The 16,572-nt window shown below is 42.3% G+C and overlaps 1 protein-coding gene across 1 annotated transcript in view; it reads right to left on the bottom strand.

Moving 5' to 3' along the window:
• Nucleotides 1–1,366: 1,366 nt before the first annotated feature.
• LOC134357918 (leukocyte elastase inhibitor-like) overlaps nucleotides 1,367–16,572 on the bottom strand; it is a 35,631-nt gene continuing 20,425 nt past the window's right edge. Inside the window, exons 3-6 of the mRNA XM_063069691.1 lie at nucleotides 15,623–15,740; nucleotides 7,749–7,891; nucleotides 5,266–5,430; nucleotides 1,367–1,799 (exon numbers count right to left, since the gene is read on the bottom strand). Of these exons, the coding sequence (XP_062925761.1) occupies nucleotides 1,398–1,799; nucleotides 5,266–5,430; nucleotides 7,749–7,891; nucleotides 15,623–15,740 (828 nt within the window). The 3' untranslated portion in view covers nucleotides 1,367–1,397. The remainder of the gene's footprint in view (nucleotides 1,800–5,265; nucleotides 5,431–7,748; nucleotides 7,892–15,622; nucleotides 15,741–16,572) is intronic.

The raw sequence follows: 16,572 nt of genomic DNA, 5'->3' as shown, positions 1-16,572 counted from the left end.
CAGAAGGACTTAGACAGATTAGGAGAATGGGCAAGAAAGTGGCAAATGAAATACAATGTTAAAATGTGTGGTCATGCACTTTGATAGTAGAAATAAATGTGCAGACTGTTTTCTAAAACGGGGAGAAAATCCAGGAATCTAAGATGCAGAACGACTTGGACTCCTTGTGCAGAACACCCTGAAGGTTAATTTGCAGGTTGAGTCGGTGGTGAGGAAGGCAAATGTCATGCTAGTATTCATTTCAAAAGGTCAAGAATACAAGAGCAAGGATGTGATGCTAAGGCTTTATAAGGCACTGGTGAGGCCTCACCTTGAGTTTTGTGAACAGTTTTGGGCCCCTCGTCTTAGAAAAGATGTGTTGGCATTGAAACCTTTCGAATGTTGAAAGGTCTAGTCAGAGTAGATGTGGAAAGGATGTTTCCCATGATGGGAGAGTCTAAGACAAGAGGACACAGCCTCAGGATAGAGGGGCACCTTTTCAAAACAGACACGGAGAAACTTCTTTAGCCAAAGGGTGGTGAATTTGTTGCCATACACATCTATGGAGGCCAGGTCGTTGGGTGTATTTAAGGCAGAGATTGATACATTCTTGATTGGAAATGGCATTAAAGGTTACGGGTAGAAGGCAGGGAACTGGGAATGAGTAGGAGATTTTAAAAAAAGATCAGACATAATCGAATGACGGCACAGACTCGATGGGACAGACGGCCTAATTCTGCTCCTATGTCTTGTGGTCTAGTATTCAGAATGTAACTGCAAACAGACCAAATTAGCGATGGGAGCAAACAGGTTGATTGATTAATTTAAGGAAAAGTTAGAAAGTTACTGCAACTGTGAAAAACTGATGTGAGTTTTGATGAAGGGTCTCAGCCCGAAACATCGACTGCCTGGCCTGCTGCGTTCACCAGCAACTTTTATGTGTGTTGCTTGAAATTCCAGCATCTGCAGATTTCCTCGTGTGTGTGAGTTTTAGATACCAGTGAACAGCAAACATGGAATCATCTTAGAAATAATCCTGTTTTGACAAGCGGGAATGGAGTGGGAAGTATTGCCACTGTAACAAATAATTCATCAATTCTATGAAAGGCGTCTCGTTTAACAAAAATATGAGCAAGAGGAAAGCACGTGTTTATTTTTGAAAGTTCAGCATTTTAGAACTATCCATTCCAATCACAGGCTCTTCATCTCATGATAATTAGAAGCAAAGTATAAGCAGTTACTTTTCTAAGGAATGTTTACTCGTTTATAGCATACCAAAACTCAATAGGTTAGAGTAAAGAAAATTAATATTATACTTTATTCCACCCCTTAACTTCATGAAAATCTACACAACACAGAAATGTTAGGGCGGGGGGAAGCGATGGATTGAAAACTGCTGCAACCTAACGGCACCAGGTCTAAGGAGATGAGAATCTTCCAAAGAATAAAATGTTGCGTGTTTTGTTGTGCCGAATGAAGAACAGGAACGGATGGTCAGCCACAAAGTTGTCTGTTATCAGAGCACATCGTACCATGACCACTGCTGTTGAAGCAGCCGCTTCTGTGCCTTCTTCATTAACTTCCACAAAGGATTTATGCACTACTTTGGTCAAAAGAAGATCATTTCTACTAGTCATTGCAGAGTAGTTAGCTTGCGTGGTGCTGAAAGCATCAACCATCCCCATTTCTATGAGGATAGACTCAAGATCATATTTTTCTTCCAGTTTGAATTTGGGCAGAGCCACATTAATCTCTATCTCGTTCATCTTATCTGGGTTGGTCCAAGTCATCAGATGACCAACTGTGAGATGATTCTGAAGCTTAAAACAAACAAAAAGAATTTACTCTTAATCCATCCAGATAAGAACTTGAATACAAGAAATGTAAACCACTATGTTATTTCCAACCAAAACCAAATCAGATGTTTTATTCATATTTCCCTTTTTTTCCAGTTACCCATGAACTCATGGATCATTAACTAGACTAAGGGGTAATTTTGCAATAAAGTCAAAGGAGTGTTGATAGACTTACAAGAGAGAATTATTTGCAGAGATAAAGGGGAACAAGAGGGATAGAGGGTTTCATGAGATCAGCTTCACACCAGCTCCCAGAAAACTAATGTACCGAAAGGACAGCTGTTTTTACATTTAAACCCACAACAGTATTACATGGCAAGGCTAAATTAAGGCATTTGGTGGCCGCCTCCTATTTCTAATATTTACATCTACCCACCACATTATAACAATGTCAAAAATTAACAGAAGCATTTAAAACAACACATTTCAACTTTATCAGAGGTCATTTCTGTTTATCCAGTGTGACGGTCTCATATTCAAGATATTTGGTTATTTACAGTACACCAGAATAAAGGAAAACAAAATAATTGTTATTCCAGATCAGATGCAGCAGAAAAAAACAAAAAAAAAACACAATATTAATATAAAACACAATAAATATAAATACACAAGATACCCTATACATTGATTGTACATCCAAAAAGTGATGCTATTACAACACATGAGTTGTTTTCCTTTCTCTGTCTGCCTTTCAGGGTAATGGCTGCTTTATCAATTTTCTGGCAGCTTGTGGACACCATGCTGAGTGGCATTGACAGTGTTACTGTTCACCTCGACAGCATCACTGTGACAGGCAAAGATCAGACAGAATGATACCGAGAGAAGGGTCTCAGTTCAAATGTTTACTCTTTTCCATGGATGATGTCTGACCTGCTAAGTTCCTCCAGCATTGTGTGTGTGTGTTGCTTTGGACTTCCAAAATCTGCAGGCTGTTTTGTTTGAGAACTATACCAATGCCCGGACCATGTTTTGAACAAACTATAAGACACTGGATTGTGACTTCAGGGAGAAAAATGCAGTCTCCTGATGTCTTCATTCAAGTATCTGGAATTCATTATAGATGAGTATGGCTGTCACTCAGATCCTGAAAACATTGCTGCTATCTTCAAAATGTCCCCAACATCAATTTAGGGTCATTTTGGAGCATAACCAGTCATAATTCAGCATTTCTCCCAGGAATGCACCACGAGGAGCCACAATGCCAGGCTCAACAAGGGTACCATGTGGAAATAGTCTAAACAATAGAGAGAGGTTTTCGATCAGGCAAAGAATATGCTGTCATCCAACCTTCTCTTGACTCATTTCAACCCAAGGTGCAACAGATATGCCCAACTACAGGATGGAAGCTGTCATATCCCAAATCTTTTCTGCTGATTCTGAAAAAGCTGTTATACATGCAACCAGATCACTGACCACAGCAGAAAGGAACCATGGGCAAAAGTTGGTCACCTGACAACAAATGCTGACTTTCGTATATCGGGCGTTATTCCTAACAAAGTCTCAAATGTTCTTGGGCAAACCCTTTAAACAGTCAGACTTTGGGAAGTACTGTACCAATGAATTTTGAGATTATTGTCATTGCGTGGTTTTAATGAACAAAGTTTTATTTCGATTCCAACTTTATTCTATCTTCTGGCTTCAGGTCTCATCGGTAGTTATAGGTGAGAGAACATGCCAGACTGTCTGTATTTAAGGTGAGTGACAGGAAATGAAAAAATAAAGATGGCTGGAGTTGTGGAGGGGTGGGTTAGTACATGAAGGTGTTGATCAGCCTTACTACTTGGGTAAAGTAACTGTTTTCAGTCTGGTGGTCTTGGTGTTGATGCTAAGTAGCCACCTCCCTGACGGGCGTGGGACAAACAGACCTTAGGCTGGTTGTGTGGTATCCTTCATGATGTTACCAGTCCTTTTCTGATACCTTTCTGTATGCATGTCCTTCATGGTGGTTAGGCAGGTGCTGGTGATGCCACAGGCAGCTTTGACTACCCGTTGTAGAGCCTTCCTGTTCAATGCAGTGTAGTTTCCATTCCATGCAGCAGTAGGGTGCCCTCTGCTGTGCATGTGCAGAATGACAGGAGTATAGATGTACTTACTCCAGTTCTCTTTCTGAGATGGCTAAAGCAGAGGTGTTGACGAGCTTTCCTGGTTGTGTAGAATCTGTTCTGGGACAGTGAGGGTTTGTGCGAGATGTACACTTCCAGTAGATTGAAGCTGCTCGCAGTGTCCACTGCTGTAAAGAGGGGTACAAACGGTGCGAATTCTCCGGAAATCGACAACCAGGTCCTTTGTCTTATTGACAGTGATGAAGTGGTTATTTGCCTAACACCTGGCCTTGAGCTCTTCCACCTCCTCTCTGTAGGCCATCTCATCGTTGTTGGTGATGATGCCCACCACTGTCGTGTCACTGGTGAACTTGACAATGGGATTAATCGGGTGTTTGACCATGCAGTCACGTGTGAGCGGAGAGCACAGCCCTGGGGAGAACCTGTGTTGAGGATGCTGAAGAGGGAGGAGAGGTTGGTGCATCCGAACTATCTGAGGTCTGTTGGTGAGGAAGTCCAACACCCAACTCCACGTTGATGTATTTAGACTAAGGAGAAGGAATTTGCTTTCATGGCCAGCATTGTGTTTTATGCCCCAAAACATGCATTAAAATCGTTTACAACATCAGGGAGAGATGAGCCTCTGGTACAGTCCACGCTGCTTTTCCTTGTGTAGACAGTTTGCTCCTGATACCCAGGGATCAGTATCGGACAGGGGATACTGAATTTTTTGAGTACATCTGGGCTTAGCCTTCTTGATGCCCAAAATGAGTTTTCCCTTGGTTGCTCTGAGAGATGTTCTGTCACCAGAATTGAAGGCAGCGCCCTTGGGTTTGAGTAGCAGAGCGCACCTCATCATTCAGTCTGTGTCTTCTCCATTTGTTGTGGTCTCTTTGACCATCTGGCAGCTAGTCTGTTCAATAGAGTGCTAAAGCATATAGATTGCCTCATTAGGCCATCCTCTTAAGCAACACACATCAAAGTTGCTGGTGAACGCAGCAGGCCAGGCAGCATCTCTAGGAAGAGGTACAGTCGACGTTTCAGGACGAGACCCTTCGTCAGGACTAGGGTCTTGGCCTGAAACGTCGACTGTACCTCTTCCTAGAGATGCTGCCTGGCCTGCTGTGTTCACTAGCAACTTTGATGTGTGTTGTTCGAATTTCCAGCATCTGCAGAATTCCTGTTGTTAGGCCATCCTCTTGACTGGTTTCTCCATTTTCAGCAGCAGTCAATATGCTGCAATAGATATTTTACGTCACAAATGAGGAAATTAAGAGGGAATTTTTAAGAAAAAATCATTTTCTTGGACTGAAGGTAGAATCCAATTTCCTGTTTTCCCCCTGAAAAACAATTCCAATTAATTGGTTATACTAAAGCTGCAGACTTACTTTTTCCATCCCAGTGAAGTCATCATTTATATCTGGCAATAGGATGACCATACTAAGCTCATTATCATCATAGGGCAGCTCAAGTATCTTGGTTGAAACTTCTGGAATATAAGTGAAGGCAAACCTGCTTTTTAGCTTCATCATTTGCACAGGTTTTGTTTCATGCTGCATGCAAAAGAAAAAGGCAATTAGCAAAATTAGATGACATATTTAGCCTGAAAAAACAGAAATTAATGAAAATTACAAAATGAAGTTTTCTTCATCCCACAATGACTGACATTTTTTGTGTGAGCTTAACTATTACTACAGGAAAGATACTGGCATGGCTAGAGCATTGGCTGAGAGGCAGGAGGTAAACACTGGGATAAAGGAACATACATCAAAGTTGCTGGTGAACGCAGCAGGCCAAGCAGCATCTATAGGAAGAGGCGCAGTCGACGTTTCAGGCCGAGCCACCTCCAACGGGATCCCACCACTAAGCACATCTTCCCCTCCCCCCCTCTCTCTGCATTCCGCAGGGATCGCTCCCTACACAACTCCCTTGTCCATTCGTCCCCCCCATCCCTCCCCACTGATCTCCCTCCTGGCACTTATCCATGTAAGCGGAACAAGTGCTACACATGCCCTTACACTTCCTCCCTTACCACCATTCAGGGCCCCAAACAGTCCTTCCAGGTGAGGCATCACTTCACCTGTGAGTCGACTGGGGTGATATACTGCGTCCGGTGCTCCCGATGTGGCCTTTTATACATTGGTGAGACCCGACGCAGACTGGGAGACCACTTTGCTGAACATCTACGCTCTGTCCGCCAGAGAAAGCAGGATCTCCCAGTGGCCACACATTTTAATTCCACATCCCATTCCCATTCTGACATGTCTATCCACGGCCTCCTCTACTGTAAAGATGAAGCCACACTCAGGTTGGAGGAACAACACCTTATATTCCGTCTGGGTAGCCTCCAACCTGATGGCATGAACATCGACTTCTCTAACTTCCGCTAAGGCCCCACCTCCCCCTCGTACCCCATCTGTTACTCATTTTTATGCACGCGTTCTTTCTCTCACTCTCCTTTTTCTCCCTCTGTCCCTCTGAATATACCTCTTGCCCATCCTCTGGGTCACCCCCCCCCCCGTCTTTCTTCCCGGACCTCCTGTCCCATGATCCTCTCGTATCCCCTTTTGCCTATCACCTGTCCAGCTCTCGGCTCTATCCCTCCCCCTCCTGTCTTCTCCTATCATTTTGCATCTCCCCCTCCCCCTCCAGCTTTCAAATCCCTTACTCACTCTTCCTTCAGTTAGTCCTGACGAAGGGTCTCGGCCTGAAACGTCGACTGCGCCTCTTCCTATAGATGCTGCTTGGCCTGCTGCGTTCACCAGCAACTTTGATGTATGTTGCTTGAATTTCCAGCATCTGCAGAATTCCTGTTGTTTACTGGGTTAAAGGGGAGCTTTTCCTGGTTGGCTGCCAGTGACTAGTGGTGTCTGTATTGAGACCATTTCCTTTTAGGTTATATGTCAATGACTTGACTGGGGTAATTGATGGCTTTGTTGCTGTCATCTTTGAAGTTATGCTCTCATGTGTAAATTCTATTGGAATGGAGAGGTCAAATCTGTAACCTTCTATCTCATTCGAGTAAACAAGCACATGATAAGTAGATATGGTGACCAATATATGAGAGTGAGAGCACCACAGTACAGAAACAGGCCCACTGGTCCATCTAGTCTGAGCCTATTCCAATCAACCTGCCCCTGGACCATACCCCCTGCATACCTTTCCAATCCATGTGCTTATCCAAACGTCTCTTAAAATATACAAATAGAACCTGCATCCATCACTTCCACTAATAACTCATTCCACGCTCTCTCTACCCCGTGTGAAGTAGTTCCCCATTGACATTTCACCTTTAACCTAACAAATATCTAGAGGTGTGGTATAAAGGGAGACCAGTGGGGTAAGGGATAGAAAACCCTGGGGTGAGGTTTAGGGCAGCATGCTAGTTTACTGGTTAGCATAACGCCTTATGGAGCCAGCGATCAGCATTCAAATCCTCCCTCATCCTAAGGAGCTTGCACATTCTCCCTGTGACTGCGTGGGTTTCCTCAGCTGTTCTGGTCTCTCCCTTCACTCTGCTTCATCTTGCTGGCTCTGCTCCTCTACTGTCTATCCACATTTCACCCCACTCTCTCTGCTTCACACCGTGTCCAATTACAGTTGTACAATCCTGGATTTGTCCCCCCGCCCCCTTAATTTGTACATCCTGGTTCACCCCACATGATCGACTGGGCCACCAACCTGTCAGCTCCCCTCCAACGCCACCCTGACATCACCCTTTCAAGAGAAATATTCTGCCAGGGACAACAGATTCCCGAGTTATTATTACAAACAGGATTTTGTTTGCCGGGTACACCACACCTTTATTGATTAACTGTAACATAGAGATCAATATTTGTTAATACCTTGATATCTCCCATTCACACATTACCTGCTTTATTCTGAATTCTCCATCATGTGTCAATTCTGTATTAAATTTTCTGTGCCAGTTTCCCTTAAAATAAATGGCATTTACAAGAACAAGCTTTGTCAAGCTGTCAACAGATCCTTCAGCCAGTAGGTTTGTGATCTTGCCTGAGGAGCGGGGTCAGTGAGAGGGAGGGAGGAAGAAACACAATTCTATCGTTAAGGTCAAGAAAACAAACAGCATGATGTACACTGCAAGTGTGAAAGATAATACTTAGCACATGTTTGCAGGATGTAATGATTCATGGCCTGCACATATTGTTGATTTTCTCAAGCCCCTGACTTCTAACACTAGACAGGACAAAGAAACATGGCACTAGGAGACACGCCCACTTGCAGATTCCAATATTTAATTGATGCGATTTGTGGATTGTGAAATCTCCCTCTTCTTGGACTCTTCGAAAAAGGTACTCTGTGGCTGCAAACTCTGGTAACTGTTTCTTCAAGATCGCCTCTCTGCTGTATTGTGAATCACCAAGATCGTCTCTTCACTGTATCGTGAATATACAAGTCTCTCCTCTCACCTATTTCATGAATCACCTGGATTTCCTAAACTTCCACTCTAAGACTGTGCTTGAGTAAGACTTTGTTAAGAACCGTTTCTAAGTTTGACTGTTTGGGAGCTATAGATGCATAATGCCGTTAACTTCTGTTTAAGTCAGTCGTTTGTTTAATTTTCTATATTTCTGCATAAATGTTAATAACTTTAGTTGTTTTGCATTAATTCCCCGACTCCATTCTACATCTTTTTTTGTTGGTCTCTAACATAAAAATTGGGGGCATGTCCGTGATCAGAACAACTTAGAGCTTATTGATTAATTATCAATCTAATTAGAAAAAGGTAAATACCCAATTCCTTTTTAATTGATTTGTGTGTGGAAATCAGCAGCAATAGATATTGGAGAATTTCTGACATCACCAACTCCTGAGGCATTAGCAACAGCAAAAAATGGTGAGGTGCTGGAAATTATTAAAGAGCAGGAGCTTACTGAGATAAAGCCGGCTGTGACAAAGCCTGAGATTCTGAGGAAAATAGCTAAGTATTATATAACTAAAGGGGAATTTGATGAGAGTGTGATAGAGAAGTTTCCTGTATGTAAAGAGGTGTTAAGTTTGTTGCCAGTCAGGAAGTAAAATTGGTCCCTCCATTTAATGAGGCTGAAGCTGATAAATACTTCCAGCATTTTGAGAAAGTTGTTCAGAGTTCACAGTGGCCGAAAAAAGGCTGGCCTATCCTTTTACAAAGTGTAATTAAGGTTAAAGCACAACAAGTTTATACGACCTTATCCATTGAACAGGCAGCTGATTATGATACTGTGAAGCAGGTTATACTTAAAGTTTATGAGTTGGTTCTGGAAGCTTATAGACAAAGATTTAGAAATCTGAAGAGATCTGAACCAGACTTATGTGGAATTTGCCTGTGACAAATCTGTGTGTTTTGAGTGATGGTGCACATCTAAAAGCGTGAATGGAGGTCATGACAACTTGAAAGAGTTGGTTTTAATTGAGGAATGCAAAAGGTGTGTCCCTAATGAAATAAAGGCTTATTTGGATGAGAAGGACGCTGCCATGTTGCAAGAATCTTCTAAATTAGCAGATGAGTTTGCTCTACCCACAGAGTTAAGTTTACCCTGAGTAAAACTTTTCAAAAGAGTAGCAAGGATAGTTCGGGTAAACCAGAAATTAAATCGGAAGCTAGTGATAAGGATAAGGATGAAGGGAAGCAGGTGAAGGAAAAACATTTTGGTCCTATTTGTCACTATTGTAGGAAATCTGGTCATGTTATGGCTAACTGTTTCCGTCTGAAGAAGAAGGAAAAGGAGGCAGTCCCAGATGCCTGTGTCCAACACTTTGAAACACCCATAAACCCACAGGGTTCTGAACAGTCTGATGAAACTCTGTCAGGGTCTGAGAGGTCTGACTGTGTTAGGAAAGGCTTCAATCCTTTTATGTCGGAAAGAGTTGTTTCAGTAAATGAAGGGTCTACCCGGGTACCAGTAACGATTCTTCGGGATATTGGGGCTTCTCAGTCACTTATATTAGACAGTGTTCTAAAGCTTAGTGATGAGACTGCCATTAGTGAGGTAAATCTTGTTCAGGGTATTGGGAGTGACGTTGTTTCTGTACCTCTGCACAAGGTAATCTTGAAGTCACGGTTAGTCTCAGGTCCAGTTTACCAGTGGATGGTGCTTCCTTGTTGTTAGGGAATGACCTAGCAGGTGGAAAAGTTGTTCCTGCAGTGCAGCTGACAAGTAAGACAATCACTGATGATCCAAAGATGGATTCTAACATTTATCCCTCACGTTATGGCCAAAAAGTCTGCCAATGCAGATGGTTCAGTGCAGCATGATCTGGCTACACATGATAGCCCAAACAGGGAATCAGATTTTGATGACTTGTCAGGGACCTTTCTGCCTTTGTTGTTTCACCAGAATCCAGGTATTAAATCCGACAATAAAGATTTATCTCTATCTAGGAAGGAATTTATAGCAGAATAGAGCAGAGACCCTGAGATTGAGGCTTTAAGAGAAAAAGCTCTCTCTTGTGAGGAGATTGATAAAGTACCAGTAGAGTTTTATTTCAAGAGTGGAATGTTAATAAGGAAATGGAGCCCACCTGAGATCCCGGCAAGTGAGAAATGGGCAGTTGTTCACCAGGTAGTAGTTTCCAAAGTCTATAGGAATGAGATTTTAACATTGCCTCATAGTGTGCCCTTGGGTGGCCATCTTGGTGTGAATAAAATTATGAACAACATTTCTAAACACTTCTTCTGGTCTGAGTTGAGGAAAGATGTGGCGACATTTTGCCAGACTTGTCACACTTGTCAAGTTGTGGGTAAACCTAATCAAGTCACCCCAGGGGCCCCACTGCAACCTATTCCTGCATTTGGTGAGCCCTTCTCTAAAGTTATTGTGGACTGCCAAAGACTAAAGCTTGCCATCAATATTTGCTGACCATCATGTGTACTGCATCTAGGTTTCCAGAAGCAATACCTCTCAGGAATATAAAAGCTAAAACTGTGTTGAAGGCTCTCATAAAGTGTTTTTACTTTATCTAGTTTGCCTAAAGAAATTCAGTCTGATCAAGGGAGTAATTTTATGTCAGGTTTATTCCAGCAGGTAGTTTACAGACTGAGAGCCAAACAGATTACATCATCTGCATACCGTCCAGAATCACAAGGGGCCTTAGAAAGGTTCCATTATACCCTCAAAACCATAATTAGGACATTCTGTGTTGAAAATGAGAAGAATTGGGAATAGGGAGTTCATTGGCTTTTGTTTGCAGTAAGGGAGTCAGTGCAGGAGTCCCTAAGCTTTAGGCCCTTTGAACGTGCTTGGGCAATGGGTCCGGGGACCTTTGGCATTGTTAAAAGTACAGTGGGTTAACAAAGAACTACATATTAACTTGTTGGATTACGTCTTAAAATTTAAGGAAAGATTGCAAACAGTTTGTAGCTTAGCAAGGGAAAATATGAAATCTGCCCAGGAAAGAATGAAAACTTGGTATGATCAGGAAGCTAGAATGAGGTCATTCAAGCCAGGAGATAAGGTGTTTGTTCTTTTTCTTGTGCGAACGAACCCTTTGCAAGCCAAATTTCATGGACCTTACGAGATTATATCTAAAGTTAATAATGTAGACTATGTGGTAAAAACACCAGATCAACAAAGGCCAATGCAGCTTTGTCATACAAACATGCTAAAACCATATTATGAAAAACAATCCGCCATTGTGACTATTGTTGTCAGTAACAATGAGTCTGACCTCCCTGGGGACTCAGTAGCTGATCCAGCTGAGACCTATTTTAAACCGAACATTATTTTTGCCAGACTCACAAATTTGACAAATTTAGAAAATATTGATGAGAAATTGGCTCATTTGCAGCCACAGCAGTGGCAGTAAATGAAGCAGTAATTATGAAATTTAATGATTTATTTCCAAACATTCCACAAAGAACCACAGTAGTCTCACATGATGTAGATGTTGGAAACGCCAAATCCATAAAACAACATCCATATCGAATGGAAATGGAAAAATGTAGAATCGCTGAACAAGAAATAGAATATATGTTAGAAAATGATATTATTAGACCCTCTACTTTGGATTGGAGTTCATCTTGTGTCATGGTACCTAAACCAGATGGTAGTATTTGGTTTTGTACTGATTATAGAAGAGTGAATGCTGTAACAAAAACAGATGCGTATCCAATCTCTAGAGTGGATGATTGTGTGGACAAGGTTGGAAAAGCTAAGTTTCTTACAAAGATCGATCTGTTAAAAGGGTATTGATGTGTTCCACTGACGGATAAAGGTAGAGAAATTTCTGCCACTGTAACCCCATCTGGGTTGTATGAATATAATGTTCTGCCATTTGGAATGAAAAAATGCTCCAGGAACCTTCCAGAGAATGATTAATTCTGTAATTCAAGGGTTAAAACACACAGATGCCTATATTGATGATTTAGTCACAGGGAATGACACTTGGGAAGCACATATCTCTGCAGTGGAAAAGCTGTTTGAAAGGCTCTCAAAAGCCAACTGACACAATGAGGGGGGCATAGGGAGCAAGGGTGGACCCAAATGCAAGACACATCTTGTGAGGTTAATTAAATTGAGTTTATTGTTTGATACCAGGAGAGCAAGGCAGGATCAGGAATAGCGAACTGGACAAGGACTCAGGACTACGACTAGGCTGGGACTAGGGGTCTGGCCTTGGACTTAGAATCGGATCCCAGAACTAGAGGCGACATGAAGAGGCTACGGTATGGACTCTGAGCCAGAGACTGGGCAAGGATCCAGTACCTGGGTCTTGCCTCGGGCTCGGACCCCAGAACCAGGCATGGACATGACATGGGCTAGGGAGAGGAGGAACATGGAAAACAGAACCTCGGTCTCGGGAGAGCAGGTACATGGAACCATGGACACATACACAGAACACAGAGTCGGGACCCCTCCTTGGGTACAGGACATAAGGCCGGGACTCACACACAGAACAGAGAGCCGGGACTCCTCCTTGGGTACAGGACATAGGGCTGGGACTCATGACCCCCCGCGGGGCAACAGCAAGACAGCCTGACTTGCCCCATGGAGGTGAGGACAAGACAAGACAAGACAGGAATCACTGACTGCCAGGGCCAGGACTTCTCGGAACTTGGATGCCACCAGAGCCAGGACTTGACTGAGTACTTGGATGCCCTCAGAGCCAGGACTTGACTTGGAGCCTTCGGGTAGTGGCGAGCTCTCGACTCGGCCTAGGAACAGTAGACAGCAGTTCTTGATTCCCTCTGGCGGGTTAACTGATGGACCCACCTCGGTGAGGAAACTTTGCAGGCTTGCTTTGGTGAGGTAACTTGACAGGGTTGCTCCGGTGAGGAAAGGCGAATTACTGGCACTTGCTTCGAGCGGAGACTAAGTTTGCTCCGGCCAGATGACATTGGCACGCCGTACCTTTGGTGACTTTGCAAACGCTCTCGCGCCGAACAGCTGAAAGCCGGAGACTATAAACTACCGGTTCAGCCGAGAGTAAATTGCCTCTAATCACCAAGGCCGAGGGACACGGAAAAACAGGAAACCAAAGGGAAACAGGGAGTTAACAGTCCGGATCGTAACATAAACAAAGTAAATTTAAAGAGACCCCGAGCCGGACCATGACACCAACCTTACCGTTAACTTAGCTAAAAGTGAATTTGGCCATGCCACTGTGACCTATCTTGGGTACGTTGTAGGTCAAGGCAGGTTGGCTCCTGTTCAAGCAAAAGTTCAGGCAATTTCAGAGGTTCCCACTCCAACAGGTAAAAAGACTCTCAGAAGATCCTTGGGAATGATAGGGTACTATCGCAAGTTCTGTAAGAGCCTTGCTGAAATTGCCCTCCCATTAACTAACCTCCTGAGGAAAGGTGAAAAATTTGTTTGGAAAGAGCCTTATCAGGGGGCTTTTGATAAATTGAAAGCTATCCTATGTCACCAACCTGTGCTCAGGTCACCTGACTTTGCAAAGCCATTTTCCCTAGCTGTGGATGCCAGTGACGAGGCTGAAGGAGCAGTGTTACTCGAAAGGGATAATTATGATGATGTTGACCATCCTGTGGCTTACTTTTCCAAGAAATTCAATGGACACCAGAGAAATTATTCAACCATAGAAAAGGAATTATTATCCCTTATTTTGGCTTTACAGCATTTTGATGTGTATGTTGGCACAACTCAGAAACCACTCATAGTTTACACCGATCATAACCCATTGGTATTTTTGAGTAAACTGAAAAACAAAAAGAGAAGGTTGCTGAACTGGAGTTTAATTTTACAGGAATATGATCTCTTAATAACTCATGTTAAAGGCAAAGACAATGTAATTGCCGACTGTCTGTCCAGATGTTGAACTTACAGTGTAATTTTTTTATTAATGGACTTGAATTTGATGTTTGTATACACTCCTGTAATGTGTTATATTAGTTTGTAGTGTGCTATATGATAACTGTATATGTATTGTACATTTTGTAGATTGTGGACATTTGTATATTTTGTAAATTGTACTTAAGATTTTGCTCTTAATAAATCAAAATTTTCTCTTCTTGGGGGTAGGTGTTATGGGTCCACAGTTTCAATTCCTGTGGATGTCACGTGATATTAGTTTCATTTACTAAGTGTGATGTATCTATAGTCTTGTTTTGCTGGAAGCTTGTAGTTTTGATTCCTAGGGGCGCCACGTGGTTTACTGGGAATCCATGACTTTGTTTCTGTGAGAGTCACGTGATGACACTTCCCCGACAGTATAAAAAGAGTTACAGTCGTTTAGTGGGCATTCACTCATTAGTGAGTCGCTCGATAAGGAGTCGTTAAGAAATCGACGGGAAGAGAATGAGAGTGAAGATTGCAGGCTTCGAACAAACCCAAAGGATTGAGTTAGTTGGCAGCACTCTGTGCAATTCGAATGTGACTGACATTTCGTATTATCCATACGTTGATTATGGCACACACTTTTAGTTAACCCCTGCATGGTCTCGAGTGTTGTGTGGTGACCATTTCAGGGAAAGGGACATTCCTGTCAGTTACTCTGTGAAATCTCGCTCTTCTTGGGCTCTTCAAAAAATGTACTCCGCAGCTGCAAATTCTGATAACTGTTTCTTCAAGATCACCTCTCCACTGTATTGTGAATCACCAAGATCGTCTCTTCGTTGTATCGTGAATAAACAAGTCTCTCCTCTCACTTATTTTATGAATCACCTGAACTTCCTAAACTTCCACTCTAAGACTGTGCTTGAGTAAGACTTTGTTAAGAACCGTTTCTAAGTTTGACTGTTTGGGAGCTATAAACGCATAATGCCGTTAACTTCTGTTTAAGTTAGTCGTTTGTTTAATTTTCTATATTTGTGTATAAACGTTAGTAACTCTAGTTGTTTTGCATTAATTCCCCGACTCCATTCTACATCTACTGATGTTGGTCCGTAACATTACACATATTGTTGATTCTCCCAAGCCCCTGACTTCTAATACTAGACAGGTCAAAGAAAAATGGCACATGGAGACACGCCCACTTGCAGATTCCAAATAAGGCACCAACTCTATTTGTGTTGTTTCATTGACTCTGCACCACAAAATTCAGGACAGCTGATCTGACCGCTCTATGGAAAAGTATCTTCACCAAGAACTACAGCGGTTTCAAAACATCTCATCGTCACTTTTACAGGGATGATAAATCCTGGTCTTACCATTTATGCTCTAGTATTACATGAAGGAGAAAATAGTTCTGTTGAACAATCTTGGGAAATATTGCTCACTATGAAGATCGAAGGCAGCAGAAGACCACGTCTGTGCCTGGCCACAACTATTGTCCAGTCTCACTTACCTTCAGTTTGTTTTTCTGCCCAGGTGTTGATCTCCTGTCTGACTGCTTCTGCTGCGGTAAGAAAATCAACTGGAGCCAGTTCTGCCTGGTAGTATTTCAGTGTATCAGCAAGGTACGCCTGGAGGGTCACAACAGATCAAAATAAACCTCACTTTTATGATTTGTACCAATTGATTATTTATTTCTTATCAAAATGGCACAACAATATTGAACTTGAGGGTCAAGGAATAAAATTGTGACAATTTGATTCCCAAATCTTAGTGGAGTGGTGTACAAAACCAAAGTATTACAAATGTTGATATTATGATACTTGTACAGACCAGTTATAGTCTACAACACTAATATCTGAATGCCACCCAAAGCCAAGGCGTTGAGACCTTATGGTTCCAAAGTTTTATGGGCCAGAAAATGATGGATTTTAAATACAGAATTCAGCCCATTAACATCCGCAGAAAGGAAGTGAGCACATCAATTCATGAACTATTTGCAGAATACTTATAAAGCACAAAGATATTTATTTATCTTTTCAAATCTTATTATTAACCAAGATTTACAAGAGTTCATCGAAGTAAGCAACACTTACAATGTCTCAAAAAGAGAGAAAAAAACCCATTCGGTGTTCAACCCCGGAGCCATGCATCATACAAAAAGCTTCTAAAAATAAACATCAAACCACCAGCAAGAAAATAAATGTACCAAAAATTTACAGTTAGATCGTGGGGGAAATCTATCAATTAACTCAAATGATAATAACGAGCAAATCAACCCCATCTTTTCTCAAGAATCAAACATAGGTTCAAAGGTTCGACTTCTAATTTTCTCCAAATTAAGACATAGCATCACTTGAGAGAACCATTGTGACAAAGTGGGAGCTGATGTATCCTTCCACTTCAACAAAATGGCCCTCCTAGCTATCAATGTAACAAATGCAATAACATGTTGGTCAGACA

Source organism: Mobula hypostoma, chromosome 17 (assembly GCF_963921235.1).
Source record: "Mobula hypostoma chromosome 17, sMobHyp1.1, whole genome shotgun sequence".
NCBI lineage: Eukaryota > Metazoa > Chordata > Chondrichthyes > Myliobatiformes > Myliobatidae > Mobula > Mobula hypostoma.
The sequence above is the reverse complement of the archived record's forward strand: the minus strand, read 5'-3'. Positions and strand labels throughout refer to the sequence as shown.